This window comes from Piliocolobus tephrosceles, chromosome 12 (assembly GCF_002776525.5).
Source record: "Piliocolobus tephrosceles isolate RC106 chromosome 12, ASM277652v3, whole genome shotgun sequence".
In the NCBI taxonomy this organism is placed as follows: Eukaryota; Metazoa; Chordata; class Mammalia; order Primates; family Cercopithecidae; genus Piliocolobus; species Piliocolobus tephrosceles.
In genome coordinates, this window is record NC_045445.1 from 115,207,848 (window position 1) to 115,222,948 (window position 15,101).

A 15,101-nucleotide genomic window follows, 5' to 3' on the forward strand; every position below is an offset into this window, starting at 1 on the left:
ACATTCTATGCGTGGCATATAGTGAGTGGCCAAAAATAGTTAAAGAATGACTAATATGTAAAACTTAATCACTGAAGATAGAGATACTATCTTTGTAGTGGGTACCGAGAATTACATCTTGTAATATAGTCGAGGTCAAAATGTGCTTCAAAAATTACCATCTAATGTAAATTTCTATATCTGAATCAAAAATAATCCTTGAGATATGGCGATACGGAAGGGAATAAAAAGCTGTCATTGGAAAGCCAGGTCCACGGTGGCAATATGGCCCACCCTTTAGGTTGTATATATTGAACTCTTTATGATTTTTAGCACTATTCACAATAGCAAAGACTTGGAATCAACCCAAATGTCCATCAGTGACAGACTGGATTAAGAAAATGTGGCACATATACACCATGAAATACTATGCAGCCATAAAAAAGGATGAGTTTGCGTCCTTTGTAGGGACATGGATGCAGCTGGAAACCATCATTCTTAGCAAATTATCACAAGAAGAGAAAACCAAACACCGCATGTTCTCACTCATAGGTGGGAACTGAACAATGAGCTCACTTGGACTCGGGAAGGGGAACATCACACACTGGGGCCTATCATGGGGAGGGGGGAGGGGGGAGGGATTGCATTGGGGAGTTATACCTGATATAAATGATGAATTGATGGGTGCTGACGAGTTGATGGGTGCAGCACACCAACATGGCACATGTATACATATGTAACCTGCACGTTATGCACATGTACCCTAGAACTTAAAGTATAATAAAAAAAAAAAAAAAAAAAAAGATTCAATACATGCGTCTCTCAATGGAAGAAAATAGGTATGATTTATGCCCATAAGTCTTGAAATTTTAAACAGTGTAAATCTTAAATGTGGTATAAAATCACATGCTGCAGGGCAATGAAACTACTTTGCCTTTCCTATATTTTTTTTATCTTTTTAAAAATGCATTGTATTTAGAAGGATTATATAAATACTTGAGAAGTTTCTGTTGAATATGGAGAAGTCTTTAGCTTGGCTACATGATGGCAGACATCTTATAAAAGACACTTAACATGTTTAAAAAGCAAATTCTGTTTATATAGAATGTTGGAAGGAACTTCTCAGTTTATATACACTTTATGAGAAAGAAACGAACATGAAAGAACCAAACAGACGGTGGAAGTACATGCTTGAGGTTTCAGTGTCAGGAAGGCTATTTACATAATAAATTTCAATGAGTGGAATTTCCCCATTAGTTATTGTTTAAGATTCCTTTTAAGGAAGTCAACTCAAACTTTTAAGAATATTTCATGGTTCCTTTCATAATCTTTCTGTGAAATTATTTTATAATACTTAGTTTGTGTCATTTAATATCTAGTTAAAATCACCAAGACTGAGTGAAAAATGTGGCTTTACCCTTATCCCCCTCCCTTAGCTAATTTTAAAAATGCTCGTATTTTATACTGCATATGAGGGAACGAGAGTGACTTCTCCTTAGGACAAATATCAAACTCTGAAATGATCTGGGAGAACCACTTCCTTTGAAACAAATGTTAGAAACCACCGGCTTTAGTCTAATTTCAATTGGCTGAATGATGCAGGATGTGTTTTCATTAGAGCTTGTAGCTCTGAAATGTCCTTGCCACTGGTTGTCTAAAAAGGCAAGAAGAGGCAGATACCATATACTATAAAGATGATGGTTCCCCTGTGAATGAAATACAACTTTCTGCAACTTCCAAGTTAAAACCACAAATGCTTAAATGATACACAAACCTCTAAACATCCATCTCTCTCTGCATCTAACAAAAATAAAATTGTATGAAAAAAATCCATTAAAGCTTTGTCAGAACTTTGTCACTTTTTTTCTCTCGTACACAGAAACCACACATCACACACACACACACACACACACACACACACACACACACACACACCCCATACAGGAATATAACTCTTACATTTATTCATCATTTTCCCTTCTCTCTCTTCTTCTGCTCTGCCCTAAGAACTTCAATTTTCATTATTTGACTTGGTTATTGAAATTATTTTCAAGTTACATGCCCCTCATTCTGAAGTCTTATTTACTATTTTCTGTTTGATGAACAGTCTGCTATTCTTTCTGTAAAGCAAATAAAAAATAACACCAACTTGTTCCTGTCAATAATCTTTCAGAAAACCATCATATTTCAGGTTTACTTTAATATTAAGGTCTTCTTAAGTATTTTTAAATCTTGAATATATCAATATAATAAGTCTAAATCCCTTTACTGTAAACCACCATGGGATATCTAAACTTAGCTTGAAGAAAATATCACTGACCATGCTAGAAATTACATCCATGCTCCCGAAGGAAACTGGGATAAAACAAAACAGTGAGGTTTTTTTTTTTTTTTTTTTTTTTTTTTTTTTTTTTTTTTGCCTCTCTCGAATAAACAAATGACGAGAGTTCCTCATAGCCCAGCGGTTAGCAAACTTACTTTAGGAGGTAGAATACCTGGAAGTAAATGCTCTCTGAAATGATTATATAGTAATCTTAGAATTAATATATGTCGTTATACAAAATTATATATTGTAAGTACTAATGTGGAGACGGAAGAGGGGGACCCCCCTTCAATTCTTGTCCTATGCCTTTAAAATAGACAGCAGGAGACTACTCCATTCTAAAGAATAATTCAATGTATTAGATTTTCTATGTGCAATTCTTGCAGCCTGCTTATTCTAACTCGAGATGTTTCTAAATAGTTCACATTTAAATATTCTGCTAGAGTCACAATAAGTTTCCATTATGTCAAAGCAAACGATGGAGATTTTCTATTCTCCAAAATTACATTTGAATAAAGCAACTTCCAAAGCTAACAGTGTAAAACTCTGAGACAGCATCCAATGTTACTTTATGAGTAAAATCTTAGGCCTGTTGACAGGAACTACAAAAGTCAAATGTCCTGCATGGGTGAACTTACTTGTGCAAAAATTCAATGCATGCTATTACATTTTCACACAGAATAGCAATTTTCACGCCTATTCATTTGGTATCAGATGCTTTCATTATGCAAAACAGGAAGCCAGAAGTTTGGGTAACCATAGTGACCCTAATATTTAATTTCCCGCCATAGAGTGCATGTCACAACACGGATACAGTAGGCTAGTACATTAACATATATGTCGTATTAATGTTTTCTGTTTTGCTTAGTAGACAAATGTAATCATTCACTTAACACAGATTTTAAAAGGTTTTAATATTTGTTTTTACCATTCAGTTATTTAGCAATTAGACTGATAATTCTTAAAAGACATAATTCCAGAATGTGTATTAGCAAAAAGTATGTAAAAGAGAAGTTACCGTATGGCATGGTGATAATTAAGAGTAAATAGTACTGAATTCCGAAAAACATTATGACTTACAGCTAATAGTAAGAAATACAGCATTATAACAGCAACAAGTTTATGAGAATTCATGGCCAAAACAGACCAGACTGTCAATATGAGGCATTCAAGAATAATATAAATGCCATGAACAATACCCTTTCAGGCATGACAAATACCTTCTTCCTCTAGAGTCTTCATGGTTATTAGTGTTTCTTATACTCCTTGGTAGTTTGAAGAAGACATGTGCAGCAAGAGACAAAACACAACCAAAATAATATTCGTTGTCTATATCATGGTGTGAAATGTGTATTAACTTGGAGAGAGAGTCTCTTAAAGCTTTTTGTGGAGAATTCACTAGATGTAATTAATGAAATATCTTCTATCCAGACATAGTTTTAAATCAGACCTTGTGGAAGCTTCATTTATTTTTGATACTCGATTTCCCTCTTAATAAAATGCACATAAATGTAAGATGTTCATGAACTCTTGGTAAAATTTATATAACTCATACACACTCTAATGATGTAGGCACAGTGAAATCTGTATTCAGAGAGAACTGTATAGCCATAAGATTTTTAAAAGATGGAAATAAAAGAAATATGTATCTTAAATTATAAAAATAGAAAAAAAAATAAAAATTGCATTCAACATAGAAAATTGAATCAGATTAATCCATTTAAAAGTGGGCTCTTGAAAAGATTAACAAAATAGGTAAACCTATCCCAGTCATAACAAAGAAAACTTAGAATAAAAACTAGACAAGATAAATGAGAAAAGATGCATGACAGCAGATTCAGAAGAAATTAAGAGAAAACTGAAAGCAATTTTATAACAATTTTGCAAAATTCTGGAAAACTTGATTTTCTAGTATAATACAAATCACTAAAATTGAGATAAGTGGAAAATTAGACTAATAACTTCAGAAAACATTTAGGTTATTAAAGATGTACCGTTGAAAAGTGTAGGATTCTTCACAAATGAATTTAACCTAACCCTTAAAGAATAATTTATATACTTTAAGCTATTCCAAAGCATATGAAAAGGAAAAAACTCCACAATTCCTTTTGTGATGTCAGATTAACCTTTGTACTAATGGTCAAAAAATAAAAATCATAAATCTGTAAGACAGTCTTACTTTTCAATGAAATACAAAATTATGTTGAATTATAAGAAATATAATCACATTTTGCAAGTGATAAGCATTCTATAAATGTTAGCTCTTATTTACCAAGAGCTCTTAAAATTCAAGAAGGAAAAGAAAACTACCATATAGAAATAAATGAGCAAGACATATTAACAGACAATTCACAGATGGAATTGTAATAGGTCAGTCATACAAAAATATATTCAAATGCACAAGGAATCATAGAAATAAAAGTTAAAGTGATGTATTTTATTGATCATACAAACAAAATTAAAACTAAAACTAAAAACAAAAATTTCCTGGTGAGAGAAGAACCTACCCTTATACATTCTGGTTAAAATATGAAATACTAAATTGTTTCTAGGAAGGCAGGTGGAAACACCTACTAAAATTAAAATTACATATATATGTGTGCATGTTCATATATATGTGTAGATGTATGCATACGTATATATGTGTATATATGTATAGATACGTGTGTATATGTGTAGATATTTGTACATATATGTATAGATATATCTATATCTCCCTGAAATGTGTATATGTATAGATTTATATACTAGATCAGAGTGTGTTTATGTATGTATATACACATACTCTAATCTAGTAGATACATCCTGTGAGTTTTTATAATAATAGAAGCATTAATGCCTGAAAATGTGTGCATAAGATATTGGCCAGGTGTGGTGACTGCTGGTGGGAATGTAAATTACTTCAGCCATTGTGGAAAGCAGTGTGGTGATTCCTCAAAGAACTTAAAACAGAAATACCATTCAACCCAGCAACCCCATTATTTGGTGTATACCCAAAGGAATATAAATTGTTCTATGATAAAGACACATGCACATACATGTTTATTGCAGCACTATTCACAATAGCGAAGACGTGGAATCAACCTAAATGTTCATCAACAGTAGACCAATTAAGAAAATATGGTAGGTATACACCATGGAATACAACCCAGACAAAAAAAGAATGAGATTGCAGCAATATGGATGCAGCTGGAGCCATTATCCTCAGCACACTAATGCGGGAACAGAAAACCAAATGAAACCACATGTTCTCACTTATAAGTGGGAGTTAGGCTGGGCGCGGCGGCTCACGCCTGTAACGTAGCACTTTGAGAGGTCGAGGCGAGGGGATCACCTGAGGTCGGGAGTTGGAGACCAGCCTGACCAACATGGAGAAACCCTGTCTCTACTAAAAATACGAGATCAGGTGGGTGTGGTGGCGTATACCTGTCATCCCAGCTACTCGGGAGGCTAAGGCAGGAGAATAACTTGAAACCCGGGAGGCGGAGGTTGCGGTGAGCCAAGATGGTGCCACTGCACTCCAGCCTGGGCAACAAGAGTGAAACTCCGTCTACCAAAAAAAAAAAAAAAAACAAAACAAAACACACACATGGATACAAACGGGAACAACAGACACTGGAGCCTACTTGAGAGTAAAAGGTGGGAGGAGGGAGAGGATCAGAAAAACTATCAGGCACCATACTTATTACCTGGGTGATGAAATAATGTGTACATGAAACCCCCATGACATGCAGATTACCTATGCAACAAACCTGCCCATGTACCCCTGAACCTAATATAAAAGTTAAAAAGAGTAGTTGTCTGCCATATTGTCCCTGAATACAATATCTCCAATTCCCAATCAGTTAATTACCCCCAGTCATCTGAACTCTTTCTGGCAGGCTTTCTCCACCTGACACTTTCTTCAATCTATTTTTTCTTTACAGATTTAATCAATATTGAATAAATGAATATATCTTACGTCTTTTGCTTAGCTTGTCACACTGTTACTTCCTTTTTCCCATCCCTTGGGCTTCCATGAGACACAGTTGCTTACCTAATTGTTTTTCCTGTGGATATAAATTTTATTGGAAAAAAGCCAGAATATTTACTTAGGTATTACCTGTGGCGGCGGCTGCTGCTGCTGTGTGTGCATGTGTGTGCGTGTGTGTGTTCCGATGACTTATTTTTTATTGTGGTGAAATACAAATAACGTAAAATTTACCATACAACTATTTTTTTAGCAAAAAATTTTATATTTCATGTACAATGTGATTTTCTAAAATATCTAGACATCGTGGAATGCTTCAAGCTAATAGGTACATTATATGTTTATCATTTGGGGGTGAGGAAACGTAAAACCTACTCTCAGCAGTTTTCAAAATACAATATTGTTAACCAAAGTCAGCATGTTGTACAATAGATCTCTTGAATGTATTCCTTCTATCTAAATGTAATTTAGTAGTATTTGACCAACATCTCCCCAACCCTCCTCTTCCAAACTCTATTCCCTGCTAACCATCATTTTACTCTCAATTTTATGAGCTCAACGTTTTAAAATTTCATATACGAGTGACATGATGTGATGTTTGTCTTTCTGTTCCTGGCTTATGTCATTTGATATAACGTACTGTAGATTCATTAATGTTGTTGCAAATGACAGGGTTCTCTGCTTTTTAAGGCTGAGTAGTAGTCCTGTGTGTAGGTGTGTATACCTGCATTTTCTTTATTCTTTCATCTACTGATGGACACTTAAGTTGATTCCCTATCTTGGCTATTTTGAGTAGCACTGCAATGTACACTGGAGTACAGTTATTTCTTTGACATATTGATTTCGTTTCCTTTGGAATATATACCCAGCAGTGGAATTCCTGAATCATATGGTAGTTTTATTTGTAATTTTTTGAGAAGCCTCCATACTGTTTTTCATAATGGCTACAATAATTTACATTTCCACCAACAGTGTGCAAAGCTTCCTTTTTCTCCACATCTTTGCCACAACTTAGTATTTTGTCTTTTTGATAGTAGTCATTCTAACGGTGTGAGATAATATTTCATTGTAGTTTTAATTTGCATTTCTCTGATGATGAGTGATGTTCAATATTACTTCATTTATGTGCTGGCCATTGGTTTGTCTTTTGAGAAAAGTCTATTCAGGTACATTGCCCTAAATAGGTTTGAGGTACTATTTTTTCTACTTTTTTAGTGTATAATTTAGTGGCTTTAAGTATATTTTCACTGTTGGGTAATCATCACTGCTATCCATCTCTAGAATGTTTTCATCATCCCAAGTTGAACTCATACTCATTAAATGATAACTCCCCATTTTCCTCTCCCCTAGCCTTTAATAACTTCAACTTTCTCTATGAATTTGACTATTTTAGGTAGCTCACATAAGTAGAATCATATAGTATTTGTCATTTTATGTCTTGCTTATTTCACTTAGCATATGTTTCCAAGGTTCGTTTATGTTGTAGTTTGTATCAGAATTTCATTCCTTTTTAAGGCTGAAAATACTCCATTGTATGTACATACCACATTTTGTTTATCCGTTTATCTGTAGATGGGTATTTGGGTGTTTTCACATTTTGGCTATTGTGAATAATGCTACTATGATCATTGGTCTACAAATATCTTAATCTGTTTGTAATTATTTTGGTTATAAATGGAGAGGTAGAATTGCTAGAGCCTAATGGCAGATACATATTTATTATGTGACCTTTGTTGTGAACTTCTTGACATTAGGGATAGTACCTTGCTTTCCTTTATCAGGTCTGAGCCCAGTACCTGAATATAGTGGAAACTGGACCTTATGAGACCTTTTATGGGGATAAAGAAATGGAGGAACTATCTTTCTGCTTACACAGTGACAAGTCTTATGACATTAGATAGGGATTACTGGAATATAAGTGCCTATTACTTGATCTAAGTCTCCCCAGAGTCAGATCTATGGCAAGCCAAAGCATACCTACAAGCCATGCTTCCCGCAGTATGAGTGAGTCTGTTTCCTAAAAATTGCATATTCTCTGCTTAACTGCTTGAATCTTCAGTGGCATATCATCTGATTATCACTATCACTAGAATTAAGTTTCATGAAAGCAGAAGGTTTTTCCTTTTACATGCTCTTAGTACCTCACTGCCTCGCATATAGCCAAAAGGTATTTGTTGAGTTAGTGAATCAGTGAATCAATAGATAAATTTATAGTGGCTTTTCCTTATGGAGGAATTTCTCTCTTCTACTGCCGTGTGAGGAATCCCCAGATGAAATGCAGACGATGATGCTTTCTTAGTCTTGATTAATCTCCCCTTTGATATAGTAACATCTTGTAAAACTAAAGTATGGTATCTTGACCAAGATGTCAACATTCATATAAACCACCAATAGTATTCAGATTTCCCCAGCTTTACTCATATTTATGTGTATGCATATATGTGTGTATTTAGTTCTATGCAACATTACGTGTGTAGATTTGTAAATCCACCATCAGAACAGTTCCACCATTACAAGGTTCCCTCATATTGTCCTTTTACAAGGACATTCAGCTACCCCACATCTTACCCCCATTCCTGACCTCTGGTAACTGCTACTCTGTTCTCTATTTCTGTAACTTTGTCTTTTCAAGACTGTCATAGATATAGACTCATACAGTATGCTACCTTTTGAGAGTGACTTTTTCCCTACTTAGCATAATGCCCATGAAATTCATCTAATTTGCTGCATGTATCAATAGTTTGTTCCTCTTCACTGATGGGTGTTATTCCATGGTGTGGCTGTACTATGGTTTGTTTACCTACCCTTGAGGGCATCTGGGTTCCCAGTTTGGGGCTATTACAAATAGAGGTAGTATGAACACTTACGTGCAGGTTTTTGTGTTCACATATGTTTTCATTTCCTTTAGATAAATGCCAAAGAGTGCAATTATTAGATTGTATAATAAGTACATGTTCAGTTTTGTGAGAAACTGCCAGACTGTTTTCCAAAGTGGCTATATCATTGGCATTTCCACTAGCAGGGGTTGAGTGATCCAGTTTCTCCACACCCTCACCAGCATTTTATGGCACTATTTTTTAATTTTAACCATTGTCATACATGTGCAGTGATAGATTATTGTGGTTTATAATTTGCATTCCTCTACTGGCTAACAACATTGAACATCTTCTCACATGCTTATTTTTCAGATGCTTGTGTTTAACCGTACTCCACCTAAACATTTGAGTAATGTGAAGGACAGGAGACATAGAGATTTGCCTTGATTAAGGCAAATAAAACACTGCCAGATTTTCATTTCCAAACACAGTCCTAGACACAGATGAGAGCTGGCAATTTGCTCCATTGTTTATTAGAGACCTAACATTCATTCTAAAACAGAGGTTTTTTAGTAAAATGCAGTCAGCCTTAATTATACTGGCACTCCTCGGAGATAGACGAAGTACTGGTGAATTTTTCTGAGTTGTAATTCTATACTAGAAAGCATATCTTAATTTTAGACATCTTTTATGACATTTTGTTTGGAGATACTCCAGTTGGCCTCTCTAATCTGCAGTAATCTATTCATGCACTAAAATTAAATATATATGGGATGCTTGTTATGGAAAGTGGTTTCTAATGCACTTTGTTTAATTTTTAGATTATTTTTAAAAAACTTTAATGCTGAGTCCCTGAAAATAGCTAAATGCAATTACCTTCACATTTTTATTATTGTTACTGCAACTAGGCATTTGGTCTCTTACCTTTAAATGTTTTCCCCTTCTCTTTAACAGGTTGATTTAGTGAATATTGGAAGTACTGACATCGTAGATGGAAATCATAAACTGACTCTTGGTTTGATTTGGAATATAATCCTCCACTGGCAGGTAAGAATCCTGATGAATAGTTTCCTTTTGGGTAACGTGAATCTTGCTTTTCTTTATTTCTGCCCTTGACCTGTGAAACAAGTGTGTATTTCTAACAATAACAAACCCTTCTCCATAGTGCTACTTTTTAAATTGACACAACCATGTCATCTGAAATGTTAAGGATCATCATGGTGTAAAATAGATTCTGGTACATTTACAGCAATATTTTTCAAAATTTTATTTCATTGAGTAGGCATAAGGTAAAAATACAAAGTCCCAGTCATAGGTGAGTAATTTTTTTTTCACAAATATATGTTCTATAACTTGTCTATAAGAGAATTTACATAGCTTCGTAAAAAGAAAGGCATTTTAAAATTTAAATCACTATCAAAGGAATGGGGCTTCCTCAGTCTTGGGTAGTCTTAACATAAATTATTGCCAATAAAAGATTAGTAGAATATGGGTATCTCTATCCATAAATGTGTTACACATACAAACTCCACAATCTGATTTGGAAATTATATTTTTAAGTCACCTGAGCGAGCATAGGGTCTTCTGACTATCTATCTGACCTCTGCAAAATGGATTGAAGGATTTGTGGAAAAGATACACATACCCATATAAAAGATACACATACCCATATATATGGTTTTTACTGCCATATATAGTTTGAGGGATGAAAAACCCATATATATGGTTTTTACTGCCAAAATAGTTTGAGGGATGAATATATCCCCACCAACCCGCCAGTTCATTAAAATTTGTAGGACATTTACAGAGTAATACAGCCATCATAGCTATCTAATTTTGGCACTTTTCCATCACCCTAAAAAGAAGTTTCTTCTCCATTTACAGTCATTTTTCACTCCAACCCCAGCCCTAGGCAATTGTCAGTCTATTTCTGTCCATACATATTTGCCTTTTTGGATATTTTATATCAATATAATACATGCTATTTTGTGTCTGACTTCTTTCACTGAGGGTAATAATTCAGGTCCAACCCTATTATAGCAGATGGCATGGCTTCATTTGGTAAACTTGAATTTTAACTTGAATTGTAGATTGCTCTTGCTTAGAGTCAGATAGTGAGCAGACACTAAGTGTACCTACTCAATTCAGCAGCCATATCACTCTCTTAATTGGCCCGCATATATTTTTATTTCAACTTCTCTGAACAGGCTTAATACTATTTCACAACAGTAAGCGGGGAGAGGGGAAGAGAAAGAGCAGGAATTAATATGTGCTGGCAACAAAGAATAGCTCATAGGAGCCTTAAGTGAGCCCAAGTTGGCCGATTTTCAGCCCGTTCCATATAGTGATGGTTCATATAGAACCACCAAGCAACATACCCACCTCTCCCCAAACTGCATTTCATATGTTGCGCAGTATTTCTCGAAATATCTTGAGGAAGGAACACTTTTTTTCCCCTAATCCATTGTATGTAAGATACAATAAAACCAAAGCATTACAAAAATAATACCCAAGCTTCCTCCTTTATTATTAAATGCAATAGACATAAATGGTACTCTGTAAAATCACTACGTAAGTTTCTTGATGCTCTCAACTGTTGACTTTATCTTATGGCGTAGTAACAAATAATTCTTAGAGTGAATCCAGTTTGCAGATCCCACTTTGCCTAACACAGATGTAAGTTTTGACAAAGTCAGCAGAACTCAAGCATGCACAGAGCTCCAAAAGCCACTTTGAATTGTATTTATTATTTATACTATTTCTCATACGATCTTACCATTTTTAAAAAATATCCTGAAGTCCTTTCCATCTGATCTAGTCTAAGATAAACTTTCAAGACTATTCTGTCTGATAAAATCTTCACTTGCTTGCAAGTTGTTCATTTTTTTTTTTTTTTTTTTTTTGAGCATGTGAAGGAGCTTTTGCGATGAGGAATATCAAAGAATGCTTTTTCTTTCTTTCTTTCTTTCTTTTTTTTTTTTTTTTTTTTTTTGAGACGGAGTCTCGCTCTGTCGCCTGGACTGGAGTGCAGTGGCCGGATCTCGGCTCACTGCAAGCTCCACCTCCCAGGTTCACGCCATTCTCCTGCCTCAGCCTCCCGAGTAGCTGGGACTACAGGCACCCGCCACCTCGCCCGGCTAGTTTTTTGTGTTTTTTTTAGTAGAGACGGGGTTTCACCGGGTTAGCCAGGATGCTCTCGATCTCCTGACCTCGTGATCCGCCCGTCTCGGCCTCCCAAAGTGCTGGGATTACAGGCTTGAGCCACCGCGCCCGGCAAAGAATGCTTTTTCAATCTTTCTTTGTCTGAGACCTCTCTTATAGCCTGTTTTTTTCCATTTATGCCCTTGAATCACCATATCCTTGAGATGGCCAGACTGTAGACTCTTCCCAGCCTCTGCTTACTTATCTCATCTCTCTCTTATATCACACTGCCATGTTCTAAAACTATTAAGCACTTTGAAAAAATTGTCTTGCTCAGTGTTCTTCATCATAATCCAGTGAATCTAAAAATATGCTTTTTACCAGCGTTACATATTTTCCTTCCTATTAAATGGTAGAAGCCCTTATATCTCAGCAAAGATTAAAGGGCATTTTGCTCAACTTAATGTACGTTCTAGATCTATCAGATTAAGAGCAGCATTTAGAGATAGAAAGATGTTAACCCCTTGTTCTAATGCCACATACTATGTTATTAATAGTGCCATAGAGGACTTCTCATTGAACTTGTGAAAACTCAGGAATGCAAAACCTGTTTTCCTTACTGTTTTTCCAGTGTCCATCTCAAATAAAATTGCTAGCCTAAAACAATAACGCATATTTTGTAGCATAGACAGCTTTGAACAAAATTGCAAAGCATGTAACGTGTGTTTGTCATCTTTTTCTTCCTTCTTAAGTGCAATCCATTTTTTTCAGAGTGCTAAACTTGGCTCTGGCAACCAGCTGGTTATAAAAACAAATCTTGCTAACAGTGTTGAGCTATCAGAAGTCAGGTCCATACTTTCGCTGGACAATTCAAGGGATGTACTTAATGGCAGCGCTATTCACTTTAGAATCTTTGTATTATTGATACAATTTGCAATTATAGGAGAATGATGACGTTTGCACTGCTGAAAGCCATCCCTGTAAATTTCTGCCTACCAAGTCACTTCTGTGCAAGACAGTTCTTGCTCTGTTCTTCTGCAGAGCTTCACACAAACTAACCTTACCATATAAGATTATTCCTACCCTTCTTCACTTCTATTCCTCTGCTGCAACTTCTTTTAATCACAGTCTGGGTTCTGGGGAGTAGACTTTGGAGTTGAGTTTGGCAGGAAGCATGTTTATTAAGCCATGCCCTGGGGAAAAAAACAAAAAACCAAAAAAACAAAAAAAAAAAAAACACCTTAGAAGGGCAGAGGTAACAGGAGTGGAAAGAGGAAGAACTACAGCTGTGATGTAAACCCTGTAACACCCTTATTCAACCCCATGGACAACTTCCAGCTAGGATGACCCTTCAGAGTTGTCTCAAGTGGAGTTAAAATGGTGGAGTGTTTATACTACGCCCCTTCATCAGTCAATAGATGTGGGTTGCCCTGGAAAGGGTGTGACGTTGGCTGACTGGACTCGGCAAGTCAGGTGGTACCTGAGAGAACTAACAAGAAGCTGCCTGACCACAGCTGGAGCAACAAGCCCTTCCTTTGAAGGTCCATCTTGGCGGTGCATCTCCAGGTCCATCATGCCTTCTTGGCCCAGTTAACTCCTAGTCATTTTTAAAAATCACTGCTCAAAGACATTTCAACTTTTTTCCTTTTAAAAAATGGATTTATAGTTGTATGCACGGGCACACACACAAATACGTTTGTTTAAATTGAGCCTCTTTTAGAGACAGACCTGAGGACAGGACAATTTTGTTTACAGGCTCACCTTTGGGACCAGCTCAATGATTTTTTGAAAACTGCCTTTTATGTAGGAAAAGGAGACATGATTATCATACATTGCCCCGATTACATTTTTTTCTGCGCAACATTTGCACCTAAGTAGAAGCAATAACAACGAGGCTGAGGCTGATACGCTGAATTAGTGACATTAATGATACTAAAGGAGTTTTGGATTGTATACTTTGTTGTCCTTTAACATTATGCACATAGAGGGCAGACTGGCCAAGCATTTCACAAATGAATCGCGTTCATCATTGGAGGATTGCTTGATTATTAAATCCATTACCACCATTAACCCACAATCTGCTGATTCCAGTCCTGATTTAGCACAGAACACAAAATACACCTCCTGCAGTCACTGTACATAAAGGTTTGCAATTTATAATTTTAGAATATGAGACAAATTACATAATTAGTTGACCTGTATTCACTGAGTAACTGACTAAATAAGTAGGTCAAGAAGGAATTAGGAAAACTGGATAATCCACTCCTAAATAATAGACTTAGTTATCAAGGGATTGTGACAAATATATGCGAAGTTTTCCTATCTCCAAATCATTACTGTGTTTACAAAGCATCATCTCAAATCTTTTAAAAGTATGTTAAAATGAGATTTAGTAGTATATCCTAAAATTTGCATTTACTTTTTAATAAAAAGATGACTAACATTGGAGATGTTAAAATATACATTTACCCCAAAGGCATTTGTTAACTTCTATATGGATGAAAAAGTAAAATTGTCATATTTAGAATGCACAATAAATATTCATCATCTGATCAAATGTTGATAGTATATGAACCTTAACCTTCCCAGAAGGAAAGTGCCTGGTGGTACAGACTAATGAGTTTTACACAGATGTCTTCCACCATCTCGTAAGGGGCTTATATTTAAAAAGTACTCTTTAATACATAATAAATAATTCTTTAATAAAAGACATCGTTTTTTTCTATGAGGTGTCACTGCGTTCATGAAACTTAGAAAAAATGCTTAGAATGGATTTCTGCATCAGATGACTCAGAAGAATGAAACTTGATAATCTGAATAATTTCTGTACATGCATGAAGCCTATGAGAGAATCAAATACATGGAAACTAAT

General features: G+C 35.5%; 1 protein-coding gene across 1 annotated transcript in view; it reads left to right on the forward strand.

The window, feature by feature from the left end:
• DMD (dystrophin) overlaps window positions 1-15,101 on the forward strand; it is a 2,292,995-nt gene that overhangs the window by 522,368 nt on the left and 1,755,526 nt on the right. Inside the window, 1 exon segment of the mRNA XM_026451980.1 lies at window positions 10,043-10,135. Coding sequence (XP_026307765.1) covers window positions 10,043-10,135 — 93 coding nt within the window.